At 36.1% G+C, this 17,826-nt stretch overlaps 1 protein-coding gene across 7 annotated transcripts in view; it reads left to right on the top strand.

Annotated features, from left to right (window-relative positions):
- The window catches only part of DCAF6 (DDB1 and CUL4 associated factor 6), a 134,590-nt gene that overhangs the window by 86,334 nt on the left and 30,430 nt on the right, over positions 1-17,826 (top strand). For all 7 annotated transcript variants that reach the window (XM_078441159.2, XM_078441160.2, XM_078441161.2 and 4 more), the window contains 4 exons: positions 5,953-6,070; positions 10,495-10,607; positions 13,141-13,227; positions 13,448-13,775. In XM_078441159.2, the coding sequence (XP_078297285.1) occupies positions 5,953-6,070; positions 10,495-10,607; positions 13,141-13,227; positions 13,448-13,775 (646 nt within the window). The remainder of the gene's footprint in view (positions 1-5,952; positions 6,071-10,494; positions 10,608-13,140; positions 13,228-13,447; positions 13,776-17,826) is intronic.

Below are 17,826 nucleotides of genomic sequence, written 5' to 3' on the forward strand. Positions count from 1 at the left end.
TGATCTGTTTTGTGTGACAGGCAGGTTTGGATTTTTTAAGAGAGAATATTCCTGGGGAAACAGAAAAGAGAGATACTGAGTAAGGATTTGGGGAGGGTTCTTGTGCCACATGGCGTGGGCATCTTTACCTGTTTCCTTCCTGTGTGTTCTCCTCAAGACTGAATGTGAAATAGGAATAGGGACTCTTACGAACAGAGAGCTGTAAGGCTCACGGGTCTGCAGCAGGGGAAAGAGAGCCTAGGTAGCTGCTGCATTTCAGCCCAGAAATTGTAAACGTCACTGGGAATATGAAACCAGGCACAGTCTGAACCTACATGTGTCCAAACTCCTGTTTAGATTCAATTTGCATTTCTGTGTTATGTCAGGAAAAAAGTTCTTGGATTAAAATTAGTATAATTGATGTAGAGGTTGAGTTTTGATTGTCAGGGAGATATTTTGACTAGAATATTATTTCCAAAAGATTTTACAGAAGCGATTTCCTAAGAATTACCAGTTTTAAAGTTGTGCTTTCTTTGGTTTTGGCTTCCAGAACATCATTTATGTATGTAAAGTCAGATCGCACTAGTGAGAACACTTATTTTTAGAATAAAATGCCTTGCCCCACAGTCATCTGTACGGTAGATAGGTGTTTTCTGTGAGGAATCTACTCCTAAAAGCAGTTTCTCCACTTTGAATCAGAATATGCCTTCTTATGCAAATGATTGGAAGAACTGGATATCCAGTAGTCTGAGGTCTGCAGAAAAATTACGGATTCCTGACCTATAAAATGGAAGTGTTTCAAATTGTTCTAAAAATTATATTTGAGAAATTTGCCTTCTCTTCTGTGCAAGTCAAGTAAGTTGGGAGCAAAATTTGAGAAGGTAGTTGAACCTTATTGATGTGTCTACATTTTTTTCAGAGAATTTCACCGTATGTTTTGCTTCCTTTTAGATTTATTTATCTTTTTAATTTTTTTAACATTTGACTTAATGGAATGAGAAGTGGCAAGAAGTTCATTGCAGGGGCGCCTGGGTGGCTCAGTGAGTTGAGTGTCCAAGTTCAACTCAGGTCATGATCTCACAGTTCATGAGTTTGAGCCCCGTATCGGGCTCTGTCCTGTCATCGCGGAGCCTGGAGCCTGCTTCTAGTTCTGTGTCTCCTTCTCTCTCTCCCCCTCGCCTGCTCACGCTCTGTTTCTCTCTCTCTCAAAAACAAGTAAACATCAAAAAAAATTTTTTTTTTAGTTCATTGCATAATAGAAAATACTTTTCATAAAGAATATACTATTTCTGTATTATCCACCGCTTACCTAAGCTACTCTGGGGATTAATGTATGATCGTACAGTTACGAGAGTGACGCAGGAGCAGAGAAATGTTGGGCATAATGATTCTAAACAAATTTTTGTGGCCATATCCTCATTAATTATCTTAATTCTGATTACTCTTTAAATTTACATATAGGATAGGTCTCCAGGGATATCCTAGCTAAAAGTTCAAACATCTGTATCAGTATTTAGATGATCTATAAACCTAATTACCAAGATAGCCTATTTTGTGCTACTGTCAGCACACTTAATTTTTGGCATGACTCTGAGCCTGTGTTTTTAGAACCACAGAGGAATATAATTTCATAATGTCCATGCACAGATGAAATGGTTTGAGTACATGTGTGTTACCAAAACAAAATTGTTTGTGGTTCATATCTGAAAGGCTTGGAAGGTATCTAATTAAATAAAATTCAGAGAAGTTGCTTTCAAATTATATTCCAGACCATTCTAAAGTTTTTTTCTGAGTCACTATACTAACCTGAAAGGGCTCTTATAACATGTCTGGAGAGGATCTTTAAAATTGGCTCTCCAGAATTTCACGTTATTGACTATTCACTTGTAACCTCGAAAATGAAGTCTTTTACAGTATGTGGTCTTGATTTTTATGTGGTTATTATTGTGCTTTTGAAACGTGTGTTTTTAAAACAGGTGGTAGTTTGCCTTTTTAGCACTGCAAGCTGCTGTCGCCAGTTTTTAATAATTATTCTTAAGTAAGCAATATAAAATAGCCATCTCTAACTTCAGCAGTGTTGAACAAATTGAAAGTGATTTTTCCCCCACTACACTGCCCTTGTGCTGAGAGCACACAGTTTAATTAATTTTATTCTCCTATAATGTTTTTAGGAGAAAGAGAAATAGTCCAGTCTCTAAGCACCCTAACCAGAAGATACAGCATAATTTTCCAGTACTCTGAGGCCAAAGTGACAATTTGGGTTACCAGAACCGTGATCAGTTACATTAATATTGCTGAAATGGATTACACATCATTTCTGAGAAATAGTACCACGAACAATTGGTATTTCTAAACTAAAATATTTAAGCAGTCTTATTTTCTATTTTGTATTCAAGTTACTTCCAAGACAGCATAGTCAGTAGGAACTCCATGTAGAAGGAAGCCTAGATGGCGAGAGAAAAAAAATCTAGCTCAGAATCACCTGTTTCACCATCTGTAAAGTGGAGGTTTAATACAGGACACACCTGTCTCCTGGGACATAGTAATGCTTAAGAAATTCTTGTTATTATTATGATGGTGCTTTTTATATATAGTCATTTGTTTAGGTGAAGTTCTAACCACAAGGGCTCTTAGATTAAAACTTTTACTTGTTAAGCAAAAAATATCTTAGTTACATATTTCTGTCTGTTGTGTGAAGTTTTGAATAATACAGTTTTAATTATATATACATATATACATATATATTTCAGTGTTTATTTTTGAGAGAGAGAAGGAGAAAGCAGAGAAGGGGCAGAGAGAGAGAAAATGAGAACCCCAAGCAGGCTCTGTACTGTCAGCACAGAGCCCAATGTGGGGCTCGAACTCATGAACTGTGAGATTATGACCTGAGCCAAGATCAAGAATCTGACGCCCTGAATAATAAAGTTTTTAGATTGTGTTTGCCGATATAAATGGTTACAAATATTTTTTCAAATAGAGTAAAAATAAGACATTTAATTTCTTAGTTTTTTAAAGTGGATTTTTCTCAGACATTTGTAGCTTAAAATACATATTGTATCAGAAAAGAATTGTGAATTCACTAGTAAGCCAGGGATCTACATTTCTGAGAAAATTCAACCTGGTAGGATGTAGATGATCAAGAAGAGGAGTATTAAAGTAGGAATAGATTGGAACAAGCCAGGAAATGAATCCTAAACTGTGGGTAGATACTCTTATTAATGCCTTAGTTATGCATTGGGTGGTGTTTCTGCCAGAAGCACTCGTTATTTACATGCAGTCTGTAAGGAGTTAACTAGACTGAGGGGTCTGAAGTTTGTGTAGCTAACAGAAGAATGCATTCTGTTTATAGAGCGGTGACCCAATTTTACCCCAGGCTGGTGAGTTCATTTACAATCTCAGTGAACAAATTCTGTCAATGGTAGTCATTTTATAAATTAAATGAATACCACTGTGTCTTACGTGACTTACAATATGTAGATTGTATTCATGAGAGATTAAATAATAACTTATGGTGGTAGACACCGTAAGGAAGATGGTTTAATTAATATTATCTTAGGAAGCTTCTTGCTTTGCGGGGGTGGGGTGCTGCAATTTAACTAAGATATTTTCCACACCATTCTGACCTCTGGACAGAGGTTGTATTCCTGCAGTTACAGAGTGCAAGTCTCTATAGCTGTCTCTTTAGTTTTATACAAAAGGAAATTTTTGATACAGCGTATAAATGGCTTCTTACAACTTATGTTGCTATAAGTGAGGTGGATGTAAGAAATTCAGTCCTGTAATTCTCTCACCCCTTTTGTTTTCTATCCCTTCTTTACTTTTAACAGAAAAATAAATAGGGGTGCCTGGGTGGCTCAGTCGGTTAAGCGTCTGACTTTGGCTCAGGTCATGATCTCACGGTTCATGAGTTGGAGCCCCGCGTTGGGCTCTGTGCTGACAGCTCAGAGCCTGGAGCCTGCTTTGGATTCTGTGTCTCCTTCTCTCTCTGCCCCTCCACAACTTGTGCTCTGTCTCTCTATGTCTCTCAAAAAATTAATTACAAAAAAATTTTTTTAAGAAAAATAAATAGCAAAGCACTTTATAAAGTGTTGTGACAGATAATAAAGGAACCAGCCCAGCTCTGCCTCTTAGTTTCCTGGATCATTCAATCTTGCAGCTATCTGTCCTCATCAAGGATTATGATGGTGATTTGGGGAGCAGTGGGCCAAAAATTTCAGCAACTAAGAATAAGGGAAATTTAATTTCAGTAAGAATAAGGGAAAACTATGTGTGGACAAATGCCTACCAGCAAATTTCTCAAAGTTGGTCAAGGGTAGGACGGATGTTTTAAAAGTCCCATTCTTAATAATTTTATGTAAGCTAAACATCTGTTAATTCAGTTATTTTCTTGGAATACCATTTGATGAAATACCTCCTTTAAAACACTGAATGTAATACTGAATCTTTGAAAGTTGTATTGGATTGTTAATTTATTCCCAGTGGCTATGGCAATGACATAGTCATAACAGTAGTACAGAAACAAAGTGTTTTTACCATTTGGGAAGCCAGCTTTATAATTTACTGACACTGTTATTTTCAAATAGCAATTAGTATTACAGGAGAGGATTTCTCAGGAGTTAGAAGTGAAGACCCAAGAACTGAAAGCCCTGAGTTTTATTACCAGCTTGATTTCTCATCCCTAGGAGAGAATCCTTTTCTCTTCTACTATAGTTCTCCATTGGAAATCTTGTTAATTGCCATTTCATAGGATAAAAGTTAGAGCAGAGGTTCTGTCGGATTCTCTTTTAACAAGCGCTCTAGCGTCTTCAAGAGGAATACAGAAAGATAGAAGTCTTTCACTGCAGTATAAAATGAATGTGATAACCAAATGGCCTGAATAATATTGGTTTTATGAAGTTGTTACTGCTTTTGTTATTTTCCAAGACAGAAGGCTTACTATTAGTAATGTATCAGTTCTTAAACTGATAGCAAGAAAACAGTTATATCACAGAAGAGTTTTCTTTCTGCAAGCAACTGGCAGAAATGTTACATGTTTGATTATATAGCAGTTTGTATTTTCTATGTATGCTAATGTTCCCTCAAGCTATTAATCATCATAAAAAGAAAAAAAATTTAAGCTTTATTTAATTTGGTGTTTGAAGATCCATGTACTCTTTTGGGGAGGTGGGGAAGGATAACTTTGGGGTGGTCTATATCAATTTGTGTAGAATTTCTTGATTTTATTTGCCATTTTACAAAGATTTAATATGTTGAGATAGATAATGTATCATGGACATCCCTTATAGATTCTTAAGGTGAAATTACGATTTCCGTAGTTTAGAAAACAAATTCCTGAGATTAGTCAGGAGAGGAAGAGGAAATATACCAAAACATATGATCTTATAGCAAAGAGAGTTTTAGAAATATCAAAAGCATATTAAATTTTCTTTTCCTCCCCTCCCAATAGCGTGCAGTCTATAATCCCTTGCTAGATTATAAATCTGTGAATTTGAAAGAACAGAAAAAATTTGATAGCCTTTAGTTGCAGCAGAGTTTTTACTGAACAGCTGCTTTCAGAGGCCTGGCATCTTGCTTCTCAGTGCTTCTGAAGGAGCCAACGTTAGTTTATCGTGATGCTCTAGCAACTAAAGAATGAAGTCGTGAGCATTCCATGACATGAAAGGACCAGTTTATAACATATCTCATTGCTTGTTAATATTCTTTGATTTCCTAATGACTAAATATGACTCTCAAATGTGTGTGATTTCCATCTGAATTGAAGGGAGTCATGTCCACAAAAGTAGAATTTGATGCAGTGCCACTTTGAAGTAGTGTTTCTATAACACTTGCTTTTGAACTTTAAGTGAGAACCGTAACAGATGTGAGAAAGAACTATGACAAGGACAGCCTAATTTAAGTTTTATAAATTTTAGGAAATGTCATCTTTTTATTGGTTTCAGAGACTTTTTCAAATGTTTTAAACACAATTTTCAGATAACAATAATGAAAAGCTGAGCCCCAAACCAGGGACAGGTGAACCAGTTTTAAGTTTGCACTACAGCACAGAAGGAACAACTACAAGCACAATAAAACTGAACTTTACAGATGAATGGTAAGTTAATATTTTTGTAAAGCTGTTCTTAGCCATTTTGTAGGATTGTATTAGATACTATTTTTAGCACTTCGTCATCTTTGTGTTTTGTTTAGTTGTAATGCATTGGTTCTCCAACTTAGGGTGGGTGGTTCAGATCGCTTAGAGAGGTTGTTAAAACACAGATTACTGGGCCCCACTCTCAGTTAAGTTTGAGGTGGGATCAGACAGTTTGCATTTCTAAAAATTTCCCAGGTGATGCTGATGGTGTTGGTCCTGGAATACTTCTTCTGATAGAAAATGCAAAAGATAGAAAAATAAATAATCACCAATAGACCATTAGTGCAAAAAAAATAAACCTACCACTTTGGAGTTTTTTTTCAGTCTTGGTCCTTTGCGTAGGTGTGTGTGTCCACACACATATGTACATATATGTATGCATGTGTGATTTGGGGGTTGCGTTTTAAAGTTAATTTGAATCATAGTGTACATATTCTGTTCTCTCCTGCATTTATTTGGCTTAGCTCCATAATAAATATTCCCACATTTCTACTTAGTTTTCGTAAATCTGAAAACTGTAATATTCCAGAGTTTACCTAACCGTTTTTCTTTAATCAGGCAGTGAATTTACCTTTCTTTTTTTTATAATGAATATCTTTGTTTACAAGCTTTTTCCTATCTTTAAGAGTGATTTGAGATGTATTTTTAGAAGTCAACTCTAAGTCAAAAGATATTGCCAAATTATTTTCAAAGGACTCTTCTGTCATTACGTTTCTCCCAGCAGCATATGAAAGTTCACATTTTGCTGCCCCGAGGCCAGTGTTCAATAGCAATTTATTTTTAATTTGTATATTTGATTTTAAAATAATTGTCATTTTTATTTAATTGATTACTGGTAAGGTTGAACTCTATTTGATGGCTATCAGGTTCTCTTTAATGACATTTCTGGTTATATTTATGGCTCACTAATCTAGTTAAATCTTATGTCTTAAAAACAGGTTATGTGAGCTTCTTATATTCTTTTAGTCTGTCTCATGCCTTTTGCTTGAGATAGTATCCAAAATTTTGTATTTAAATGTATTACCATTTCTATATTAATATGATTTAACATATCAATAATATAATATTTCTTAATATATAATTACATAGTAATATAATTATATGATTAATGTATAGTAATTATATTAATCATTTATAACCAATATATTAATTATTTTGTATAATTGATATTATATTAACATATTCCACTGTTTATTATTATATATTATATGCTCATATAATATATACATAACATATAGCTATATATTGTTTATTAATATATAATTATATGTTGATATGTGATTTTACTTATTTATTTATTCCAGTTCACTGGTTTCCATTTGTGTTTATGTGTCTATGTATTTACATTAAAATCTTTAAGTAGTATTTTCAGATATTACTGAAATCCTTCTGTGTTCCAGAGACTATTCTAGACACTGGGAATACATCAGGGAAAAAAAAAACTGACAAAAAAATCCCTCCCTATTGGAACTTATATTCTAGATGGGGGAGACAGACAATAAATAGAGCAAAGAAATGAATTGTATAGTATGTTAGAGAATACTAAGTGCTGTGGAAGAAAATATAGCAGGTAAGGATGATTGGGAGACCTCGGGTAAGGGTAGGCATCATTGAGTAGATGGCATTTGGACAAAAACTTAAAGGGTAAGAAGGAGTGAGCCATGCATACATCTGGAGGAAGAGCATTGTAGGCAGAGAGAAAGCCAGTCCAAAGGCTCTGACGCAGGAACAGACCACGAATGTTCAAGGGTCTTTAAGAAAACCACTGTAGCTGAAGTGGAGGACCAAAGGAGAAAGTAGTAGCAAAGAAGGTCAGCCCAGGTAAGCGAGGAGCATATTTAAAAGGATAAAGGATGTCTCTGATTGCCGAGTAGAGAATAGGCCCTAGGTGGAAGCCAGGTGGCCAGTTAAAAGACTAACAGTAAGAAAGGTGAGAGGCACCTGTGTCTTGGACCAGGATGAGAGCAGGATTCTAGATATATATTTGAAGGTGCAGTCAGTAGAATTTCTAACTTCTTTATGAGCCTTAGTGTTGGAACTCAACTTTTTATAATCATGATCTCTGTGGCCCTTTTTCTTAATATGTAATTGAAGATCATACAAGATTGTTATGCTTTATGTCTTTCTTGTTCTAGTCTCATGTTTCTGTACCGAAAAGGCTGATTTTTTATAAAGAATCTCATCTGAGCATTTTTTTTAGCAAAGATCCTTAGTCCCACTCTTCTTTTGAATGCTACTTTTTCTTCTCTAAAAACTGACCATGAAATTCTCTCATTCACTAGTTTCTTATTTCTTTATCAGAAAGTAATTAGTTTTTTTCCTGATCATGAAAGAAAAAAGAAAAAAATTATAAAAAGAAAACTCAAAATGTATGCAGTCTTTTTCATCTCTTTTTCATATGCCACTATGGGGTCTTGCTTTTATTTTAGTTTCTTTGATGACAGATAAGGCAATAGAGCACACTGACTAAGAGCTTAGACCTTAAACTTGACAAGCTGTTGAACTTCTCTGAATCTCAGTTTTTTCATCTGAAAACAGGCATATCTACTAAGAACCTACTTTAGAGGTTTGTTGGGAAGATTTAACGAGATCACACAGAAAAAGCAGATAGTACTTGGCACGTTGCCTAGCACACGACAGGCCCGGGTGCTGGGTCTGTAGTTACCTTCTTTGTAAATTGGCCTTTCCTAGCCTTTGCCCGTTTTTCTACTACAGTGTTCATATCTTTTTCTTACTGTTTATAAAACTATTTACCTATTTATTATAGAATTGAGTGAGGATGATACCATTTGTCTTTCATTTGTTGCAGATATTTTTCCCAGTTTGTTGTCTGTCTTTCAGTTTACTTATGGCAGTTTTGCTTTATGGTTCCAGCCTGTGAGCTCATGCTTAGAAAAGCCTGTCCTTCCCAGGATTAGGGGGAAAGTTTCTTCTTATTTTCCTCTTATCATTTCTGTGATTTTCATATCAGAAATATGTGCTTAATTCCTCTTCAACTTATTCTGCCATAAAGTATGACATAGAGCTATAGCTTGATTTTTCCACATGACTCTTCCTTTGTCCTGTTACATTGATTGAGCAATTTATGCTTTTTTCTGTGATTTAAAATGCCATATTAACATATGCTAAACATGTTTACTTGGTTACATTGTCTTTTCCACTAATGGCTCTGTTTTCCTACATCAGTATCATATGTTTCAATTCTCATAACTATAATACACTGAGCATTTTATTTATGCCTGTATCATAGCTTTCTCAATGGGGAAAAAAAGATTTATATATCACATTGGCTTCTCTTTACCAAAATTGCTATATATTTCTTTCCGGTTAAAAAGAAATAACATGCTCATTGCAAAAAAAAAGAGAATCTAGAGAAAAGTGTGAAAAAAAATCACTTGCAATAATCCTACTGAGATGACACTTAACATTGGTACGTATCCTTTCTGAAATTTTTTTCTGCATATATACCCATGTAGATATGCATTCTTCCTAAAAATAGCATATTATACATGGGTACCCTTTTAAAAAAATCCAATTGACTTCTGCAAGTAGCCTGAAGGGGGTTTTATAAAATCTTGGCAAAAAGTCCATGACAATTTGCATTGTCTATTGAGTCATTGCTATTTGTCTGTTATTAACAGTTTTTAAGTTACTTGTAACTCTCAGGGTTTTTTTTTTTCTTGTTCACATTTATTCTAAATCTAAGAAATTATTACATTTCTCTGAATTTAATTTTAATCCTAGATTGTTTTACATTTTCCTCTATTTTCTTTCCCATCTAATCCCCACCTTACACATATGCCATGATTTATCACAGAACATTCATTGAAAATTATTTATTTGAATCCATCTAGGATTCTGCCCTAGCCAAAAATGCCGACAGAATTGTTAATCATCGTCAGGTGGGTATTAAACTAACAAAAAACATTTTCCGAACTTTCTACAAGCCCTGGTGCTCAATCACCTGCCATATGTGAACAACAGTCCAGAAGTAGAAGCAAGCTGCATAGGGGGGTTCAAAGACCAAAGTGTGTAAAACCAGTAAGGATTTGGATGTGGTGAACCATCTGTGGTGAGGACAAGAAGAGAGTCCATGTAATTCAGTTAAAATTCAATACAAATGTATAGAAATAAATAGAAGCATCAAAACCTTGAAAAGGTGGTCCTTCTGTATTTTTAAATCTCTTTTTTAAGGTTAAGGAGGATTAGAATAATCACCTTGATCTTTGAAAGTGGTGTTTTACAAGTACTATTCAAATAAGAAGTCCTGTATTTTATTTGTTGTGTGGATTTTTTGTTTCTCTAGTTGTAAAATATAAAAATTACCCTAAAAGTTCATATTTATTAACTTCCTGGTGGAACCGCTTGTTTTGTTTTGATAATAGGAGCAGTACTGCCTCAAGTTCTAGAGGAAATGGGAGCCACTGCAAATCTGAGGGTCAGGAGGGATCCTTGACCCCACAGAGCTCTGTGCTACCACCAGGAGACAGTGAGACAAGTAAGGTGTTGTTTCTGTTGTCATTATAAAACCCCAGTGTTGAATGTCCACCTGCTTTTATGTTCTTTCAGTGCAGCAGTTTTATTTCTTGGTTAGTTGGTTAGTTAGTTAGTTAGTTAGTTAGTTAGTATTTTGTAGAGAGCTCGAGTGGGGGAGAGGGGCAGAGGGAGGGAGAAAGAGAATCTTAAGCTCAGCGTGGAACCTGACATGGGGCTTGATCCCACAACCGTGGGATCATGACCTGAGCCAAAATCAAGAGTCGGACACTCAACTAAGTGACTAAGCCACCCAGGAGCCCGTTTTTTGTTTTTAATAAATTACTTTTGCCTCAGTAGTCCAGCCACTACTGTTGATAAACAGATAGCAAATGCAAATGGTTGAGGCCTTAAGCATTTAGGGTAGGGAGTCACAGTGAAGCACAGTTCCCCTCAGTGGATACAATGGCCAAGACAGGTGGTCATTGTACTGAAAATATGTGAGATGTAAATGTTAGTTTGGATTATCTTGACCACTTTTATACCTAGCAGTGAAATCCAAAGTATCTGCCTTGATTTTTTCAAAGAGTATAGGTGGCTTGTGAAGGGGGAAAAAGGAATAAAATTTAAATGGGTTATGCGTGAATACTGTTTCATACAAGAAATGCCATTTAGGAATTTTTCAGAATGCTTTCCTAGAATATTTTACATGACCGTTATGTGAAATTTAGTGTCTAGTCCAGAGCCTTGATTACAGGAGATTTTTTTTCTCTGTCTTCTCTCTCTCTCTCTCTCTCTCTCTCTTTTTTTTGTTAGCATATAATTTTTGCTCACTTTTTTTTTTTTAATGAGGTGAAATTCACGTAACATAAATTAACCATTTTAAAGTACACGCTCTAGTGATGCCTGGGTGGCTCAGTCGGTTAAGCATCCGACTTTGGCTCAGGTCATGATCACATGGTTTGTGTGTTCAAGCCCCGTATTGGGCTCTGTGCTGACATCTTAGAGCCGGAAGCCTGCTTCAGATTCTTGTCTCCCTGTCTCTCTGCCCCTCCCCCACTCATTCTCTCTCTCTCTCTCTCTCTCTCTCTCAAAAATAAATAAACATTAAAAAAAAAAATTAAGGGCGCCTGGGTGGCTCAGTCGGTTAAGCGACTGATTTTGGCTCAGGTCATGATCTCGCGGTTTGTGAGTTTGAGCCCCACGTTGGGCTCTGTGCTGACAGCTTAGAGCCTGGAGCCTGCTTCGGATTCTGTGTCTCCTTCTCTCTCTGCCTGTCCCCCACTTGTACTCTGTCTCTCTCTGTCTCTCAAAAATAAATAAATCTAAAAAAAAATTAAGTACACAATCCAGTGACCATTCACAATTTTGTGCAACTATTGCATCTGTCTAGTTCTAAAACATTTTCTTATCCTCTCTAAAGGAAATCCCACAGCCATTAAGCAGTCACACCCCATCCCCTATCCTCTTTCCCCCTTAACCCCTAGCAACTGCTTATTTGCTTTCTTTTATACATCCATTTTTGACTGTGTGCTATTTCATAAAGCTGGTGAAAATCAGATGGAACTAATGCTCAAAAATTTAGCCTGGTACAGTAACAAGAGTATTAAAAAATAAATATAGCTGGTGATGGGCCATCATAGAAAAATCAGCTTATTAATCAAAGAAAAATGGCATGAAATGAATGACGGCCAGGAGTGGCATACAGTAGATTTTCAAAAAATACTTGTTAAATGAAGGACTAAATGAATTCCACTTCTTATTAAAGGAATAGATGCCTCAATATAACAGAGTTTACAAGAATTAAGTATGTGTAAAACAACTCTCTAGTAAGCAGATGTGCGGTTAGGAGCAAAAAAGACTGATCCCTAATGGATCTTAGAGTTAAATCCCAGAAATAAGTATTTTCAGCGGCCAAAAGAGAATTGATGGTAGGGTTCATGATAGTTCAGATTCTACTAAATGCATGGTAAAGGGATAGAAAAATACTCAGTTTTAAGTTTAGATTTTGTGAAGTTTAGAAACAAGGCAAGAGCAAGTAATGTCAGTTGTGAGGGCTTATCTCAAGCAGAAATTCTTCACTACGGGTTTATGAAGGTCCTTGCCTGGGCTTTGGGAGGAGGCAGTGGGCGGGATTGCTCATCCGTCTTTGATAGTGTTTGTACAGTTCGGTGTGGACATAGATATTTGCATTGTACTGAGGGGAGGTTATGTCTGGGTGTCAGAAGATTCTATGATCCCAAAAAGATTAAGAGCTACTTATATATAGGATAGCGAGAGTATTCAGCTGGTATTCATTTTATTAAAAATTTTGGATTTAATGATAATTTGGTGGGGTGCCTGGGTGGCTCAGTCAGTTGAGTGTCCGACTTTGACTCAGGTCATGATCTCACAGCTCCTAGGTTCGACCCCTGTGTCGGGCTCTGTCCTGACAGTTCAGAGCCTGGAGCCTGCTTCGAATTCTGTGTCTTCCTCTTTCTGTCTACCCTGCTTGTGCTCTGTCTCTCTCGCAAAATAAACAAACATTTTACAAAATGATAATTTGGTTTATTTCCCAGAAGCTCTTGAAGAATCGTCAGAGGATGCGACAACATGTCAGGAAGGTACATCTGCAGAAAACACACTTCAGAATCGTGTAGATACAGGTGAGTAGTTGTCTTGTTCTCTTTAGATAATTGCTTCATGTGGGCAAATGAGAAGCGTAATTTATGTTACTCTCTCCTGAGACCATTTCCAAATAGATGTATTATGGAATTTTTCTCTTCCTATTGGGAAATTCCTCATTAGGAAATGCCTGCCAGCTTTAAGGCTAGATTAAATAATGTTGCCAACATGACCAGCTGTTTCTACTTTATTTTCTAACAGCACAATCAGATAAGTTCACATCTGAGCCATTGGATTCCTGCTCAGGAGAAAGAAATGACCTCAATCTTGATAGCTCTTGTGGGGTTCCAGAAGAATCTACTTTGTCTGAACAAGGCAAGGAACCAGGAACTTCAGATCAAACTAGCACTGAAGGTGCTGCCGATCAAAATACCACTAATCCTGAGCCTCAGTCACAAACAGAAGCCATCGGGCCTTTGGCTCATGAGGAAACATTAGCCAGGGACTCTGCTCTCCAGGACACAGATGATAGTGATGACGACCCAGTCCTGATCCCAGGTGCGAGGTATCGAGCAGGACCTGGTGACAGGTTGGTAGATTTTTCATTAAAATGAACTCTAAAATAAAGTACAATTCACAAGGCTTTGTTTGAAGTCACATAAAGGAGTCTCTCCATTTTTTACAGTTGCTTCCCCTAAGGGTATCTCAGGCATACAAACTCACAGAATTTTTTAAACTGTAAATGATTTTACGTATTACATTCTTTGAACAAAGTGTACTTAAGAGGGGAATAAAGTCTTGTTGCTCTGTATGTCCAGGCCTGAGGCTTGCTCCTCAACTTACAGGTCAAGAGAAAGGAATGTGGAGAACGACCAACAGGTTATTTATGAAGTCAGAGCTATATTTAGCTGTAGACATCCTGGCCTTTATCAGTTTTGTTTTATTTTGTTTTTTTCACATTCGGTTTTTCTGCCTTTTTTTTTTTTTTTTTTTTTTTTAAATTTTTTTTTTTTCAACGTTTTTTATTTATTTTTGGGACAGAGAGAGACAGAGCATGAACGGGGGAGGGGCAGAGAGAGAGGGAGACACAGAATCGGAAGCAGGCTCCAGGCTCTGAGCCATCAGCCCAGAGCCCGACGCGGGGCTCGAACTCACTGACTGCGAGATCGTGACCTGGCTGAAGTCGGACGCTTAACCGACTGCGCCACCCAGGCGCCCCAGGTTTTTCTGCTTTTCTACTGACCCTGGCTTAAGGTCGTGTGATAGTAGTTCTCTTTTTGAGAACATTATGTTGTTCTCTGATGTCTACTAGGTAACCCAATTTAGAAAATGAAAAATCATACCAGATAACAAATATTACAACTACAACGAAGAATCGCTCACGTGTTCGTATACTTTTGCCATTTTTTATTTTGTGTGATCAACACAGATGTATTCTGTTTTTTAGTAGATAAAATCTCTTGAAGTATATTGCATTCCATACTTTTTAAAAACTATTTCCATAGGTAATGCTATCATATCGCATAAGCTCTGTCCTTTTCCAGAGAGTAAAATTTTATATTTAAAGTCCTAGCTTACACAGGTATGAAGAACCATTTCACATATTTCTATGCTCACTATACTACTGTTTGTAAAATATTCTGACATTTCTGACAAGTGAAAAATACAGTGAAAAGATTATATAGCATTGCCATTCTTTCATGGTAAATTAATGATCAAGAGCATTATGACTTGGGTTTGAATCTTGGTTTTCCCACTTGGCTATATTTCCTCATTCAAACTACCTAATATATTTTTAAGGTTCAGTTTCCTTATCTATAAAATTAGGTTATGATTATCTAGAATTGTTATAAGAATTTTTAAAAATCCATCAATTATTTTGTCAGAGGATCCGTCCACTTTGAAAGCACTAAATAAACAATAACTGTATTAAGCAACCAGGATGTTCTATGTGGCTACTCAGACTTGAAAAACAATTACACTAAGAATGGCTTTAGGGATAAAGACTGACAGAGGCCAAGCAGAAATCCTGAACAGAACTGCTTCCAGTTCAGCGAAACCACCTTTTGTGACTACGAAAGGACAGTTCCTTCAGTTACGTTTAATCAGAATGTTTACTTGGCAATGGCATTGTTTTTAAATGTAAAGGAAGTGATCTCTCCCAATATTTGTACTTAGCAATGAACCGACCATCTTCTCTTTACCGGCTGCACATTAGTCTTCAGCATTCTTAGTCTCTGTTTTAGACAGGTAAAACTTAGTCCCATTTCTTTCCATACCCAAGAGGGAGATCAAAACCACTTGAATACAGGTAAGGTTAGCAAGCGTAGCACAGTTTGAAAATCAAATTGATGGTTTCTGAAACCCAGGGTGGAGAATTAGAGTCTGTAGAATTATTTTAAGCTTATGCACTTATGGCTTTCTATTTACATAAGTGAACATATGTCTTTTTTTTTTTTTTTTTTTTTTTTGTACTTCTTATGTAGCTAAAAATGATGCTAAGGTCATAATTGAAAATAAAATTTAAGTGTACTTTCTAGTAAAATGCACCAAATCACTTACCAGGTTTATTTGCTTAAATAAGAAATTATGTATTTTTAATAGATGTTAGACACTTATAAAATATCGTGATTATTTATCATCTTCTATCCAAGCTAATTATAACACTTTTACACCAAGCCGACTTTATAGCTGAGGAAACTGAAGTGCCAAGCAGATGATTTGTATATTTTAGACCTAAAAAGTTTTCTTTTTTCTTTTTTAAACACAGTAGTTGAGCATCAGGGAGAAAGGAGGATTTGGAGGGAGCAAGGAAATGAGGGACAGCGGCCTGGAGCTGACCCTACTCCATGGAGGTCTCCAGTGCATACTCTCAGGCTAGATCCAGATCAGAAACCTCCTCTGGGTCTGCATTGGCTTCCCTGATTTTTAAAAATTATTATTATATATTATTTAATGTTCTGTATGTTCAGCTCAGGTATATAGCCTTAGTTTGTCCCATATATTTTATTTTATTCTGTTGGACATAATAGTGAACTTACCGAAGAGTAACAGAAGGATAATAAATTCTCACTCTTTAAGAAACTTAATAACTTCTTGAAGAAGAGAGGACAAATCCACAAGCCATTTATAAGAATGCAGGGAAACAGTTTTAATAAAGGAAATGAACTACAGTGTTGCATACATACAAAGATGTATGTACTAAGTCCTTGGCAGTACACACGTCTTTGTATGTATGTAACACTGTAGTTCATTTCCTTTATTACTAAAGCGATTATAGTGGCTGTTTAACAACTACATCAGTTTTTCTTTGAGATTTGCATTATTCCTATTTACCAACAATTGTAAATGGTGAAAAATCTTCCTTCTGATTTTTATCTAAATAATTTTGATAGTTCCTGACTTCTTGGCACCATCTCGATTAAATCTTGAACTGCCTATATAAAGTATGTTTTTAATATTGCTGCACCTTGCTAAGGGTTCTTCCTCCTTAAGACAACTGCCCATTTATCTTCTAAATTGAAGGAATAGGTATGTTGACGTTTATGCTAAAGAGAGAAAGTTTAAGATACTTTACTTCTTAAGAACATGAAAAGAACTATTTACCAGCTTGTAAGTAGGCGTATGATTTCTGAGAATTTCTGTTTCCAGAGGGACAAAAGATTTCAAAGTTCTCTTGTAAAAATTACACTGTTTGGTTTTTAGAATCTAAGGATACATTTCATACTTTGATGAAATGCCCAACTAAAGGAACGCACGTCTCGGAGTTCCCTCGTTGCTGCCACTTGAGAGGCCCAGTCAGGGTTAGTTTGGTTAGAGTAAAGAAATGGCCCCAAAATTAAAAATGGTAAAAGTGCATACTTAGGTCTGTACTTCAATGTGTATGAAGAATGACGTAGCGGATCTCATAATTTCTTTTGCCCCAAATTTAATTTTTAAAATGAAAGCTAAAAAGTTTATAAGTAAGCCATTTTTGGTGCACATTATTAAAAATATCAAAGCAGTTCTTTGCAATGTAAAGTAACTATTTCATTATAAAGACTTGCATTTTTAATTTGGTTAGATAAATATGATCCAGCTTTTCACTTTTGGACTGAGATCAAGCATGAGCAGGAAATGTCTTAGAAAATAAAGGCCTTACCCACTAACATAGATGTTTTAGGATGGAACGCTCTGCCCATGAACCATAGCTAGTGTTGGTACAAATACAACTGGGACCTCTATGGCAGAGCTCAGTAAGCTTTTCCCTAAGGAAACAGATAGTAAATATTTAAGCTTTGCTGGCCAAGAGATAAAGTGGAGGCTACTGTGTAGGTACTTATATAACCATTTAAAATATAACCATTTACAAATGTAAAAACTGTTTTTTGCCTATAGGCTGTTACAAAAACAGGCGACTGGCCAGATTTGCCAAAGAGCCATAGTTTCTAATTCCTGCTCTTTGGCAGATCGGTCTTAGAGAAGCACAACTATAGTCTGTGGTAAAATGTCTCTACTGGCAGATATCCGAAGTTTAAAACGATGAAATCTCTATAAATCACCACATATTTGGTCCCGTTTAACTTTGTCTAGGGCCAGAGCACAGCACATTAAATGGAAACTAAATTGAAGAAAGAATAATTAATCAAACATACACTTTC

The sequence above is a fragment of the Panthera onca genome, chromosome F1 (genome assembly GCF_046562875.1).
Source record: "Panthera onca isolate mPanOnc1 chromosome F1, mPanOnc1 haplotype 2, whole genome shotgun sequence".
NCBI lineage: Eukaryota > Metazoa > Chordata > Mammalia > Carnivora > Felidae > Panthera > Panthera onca.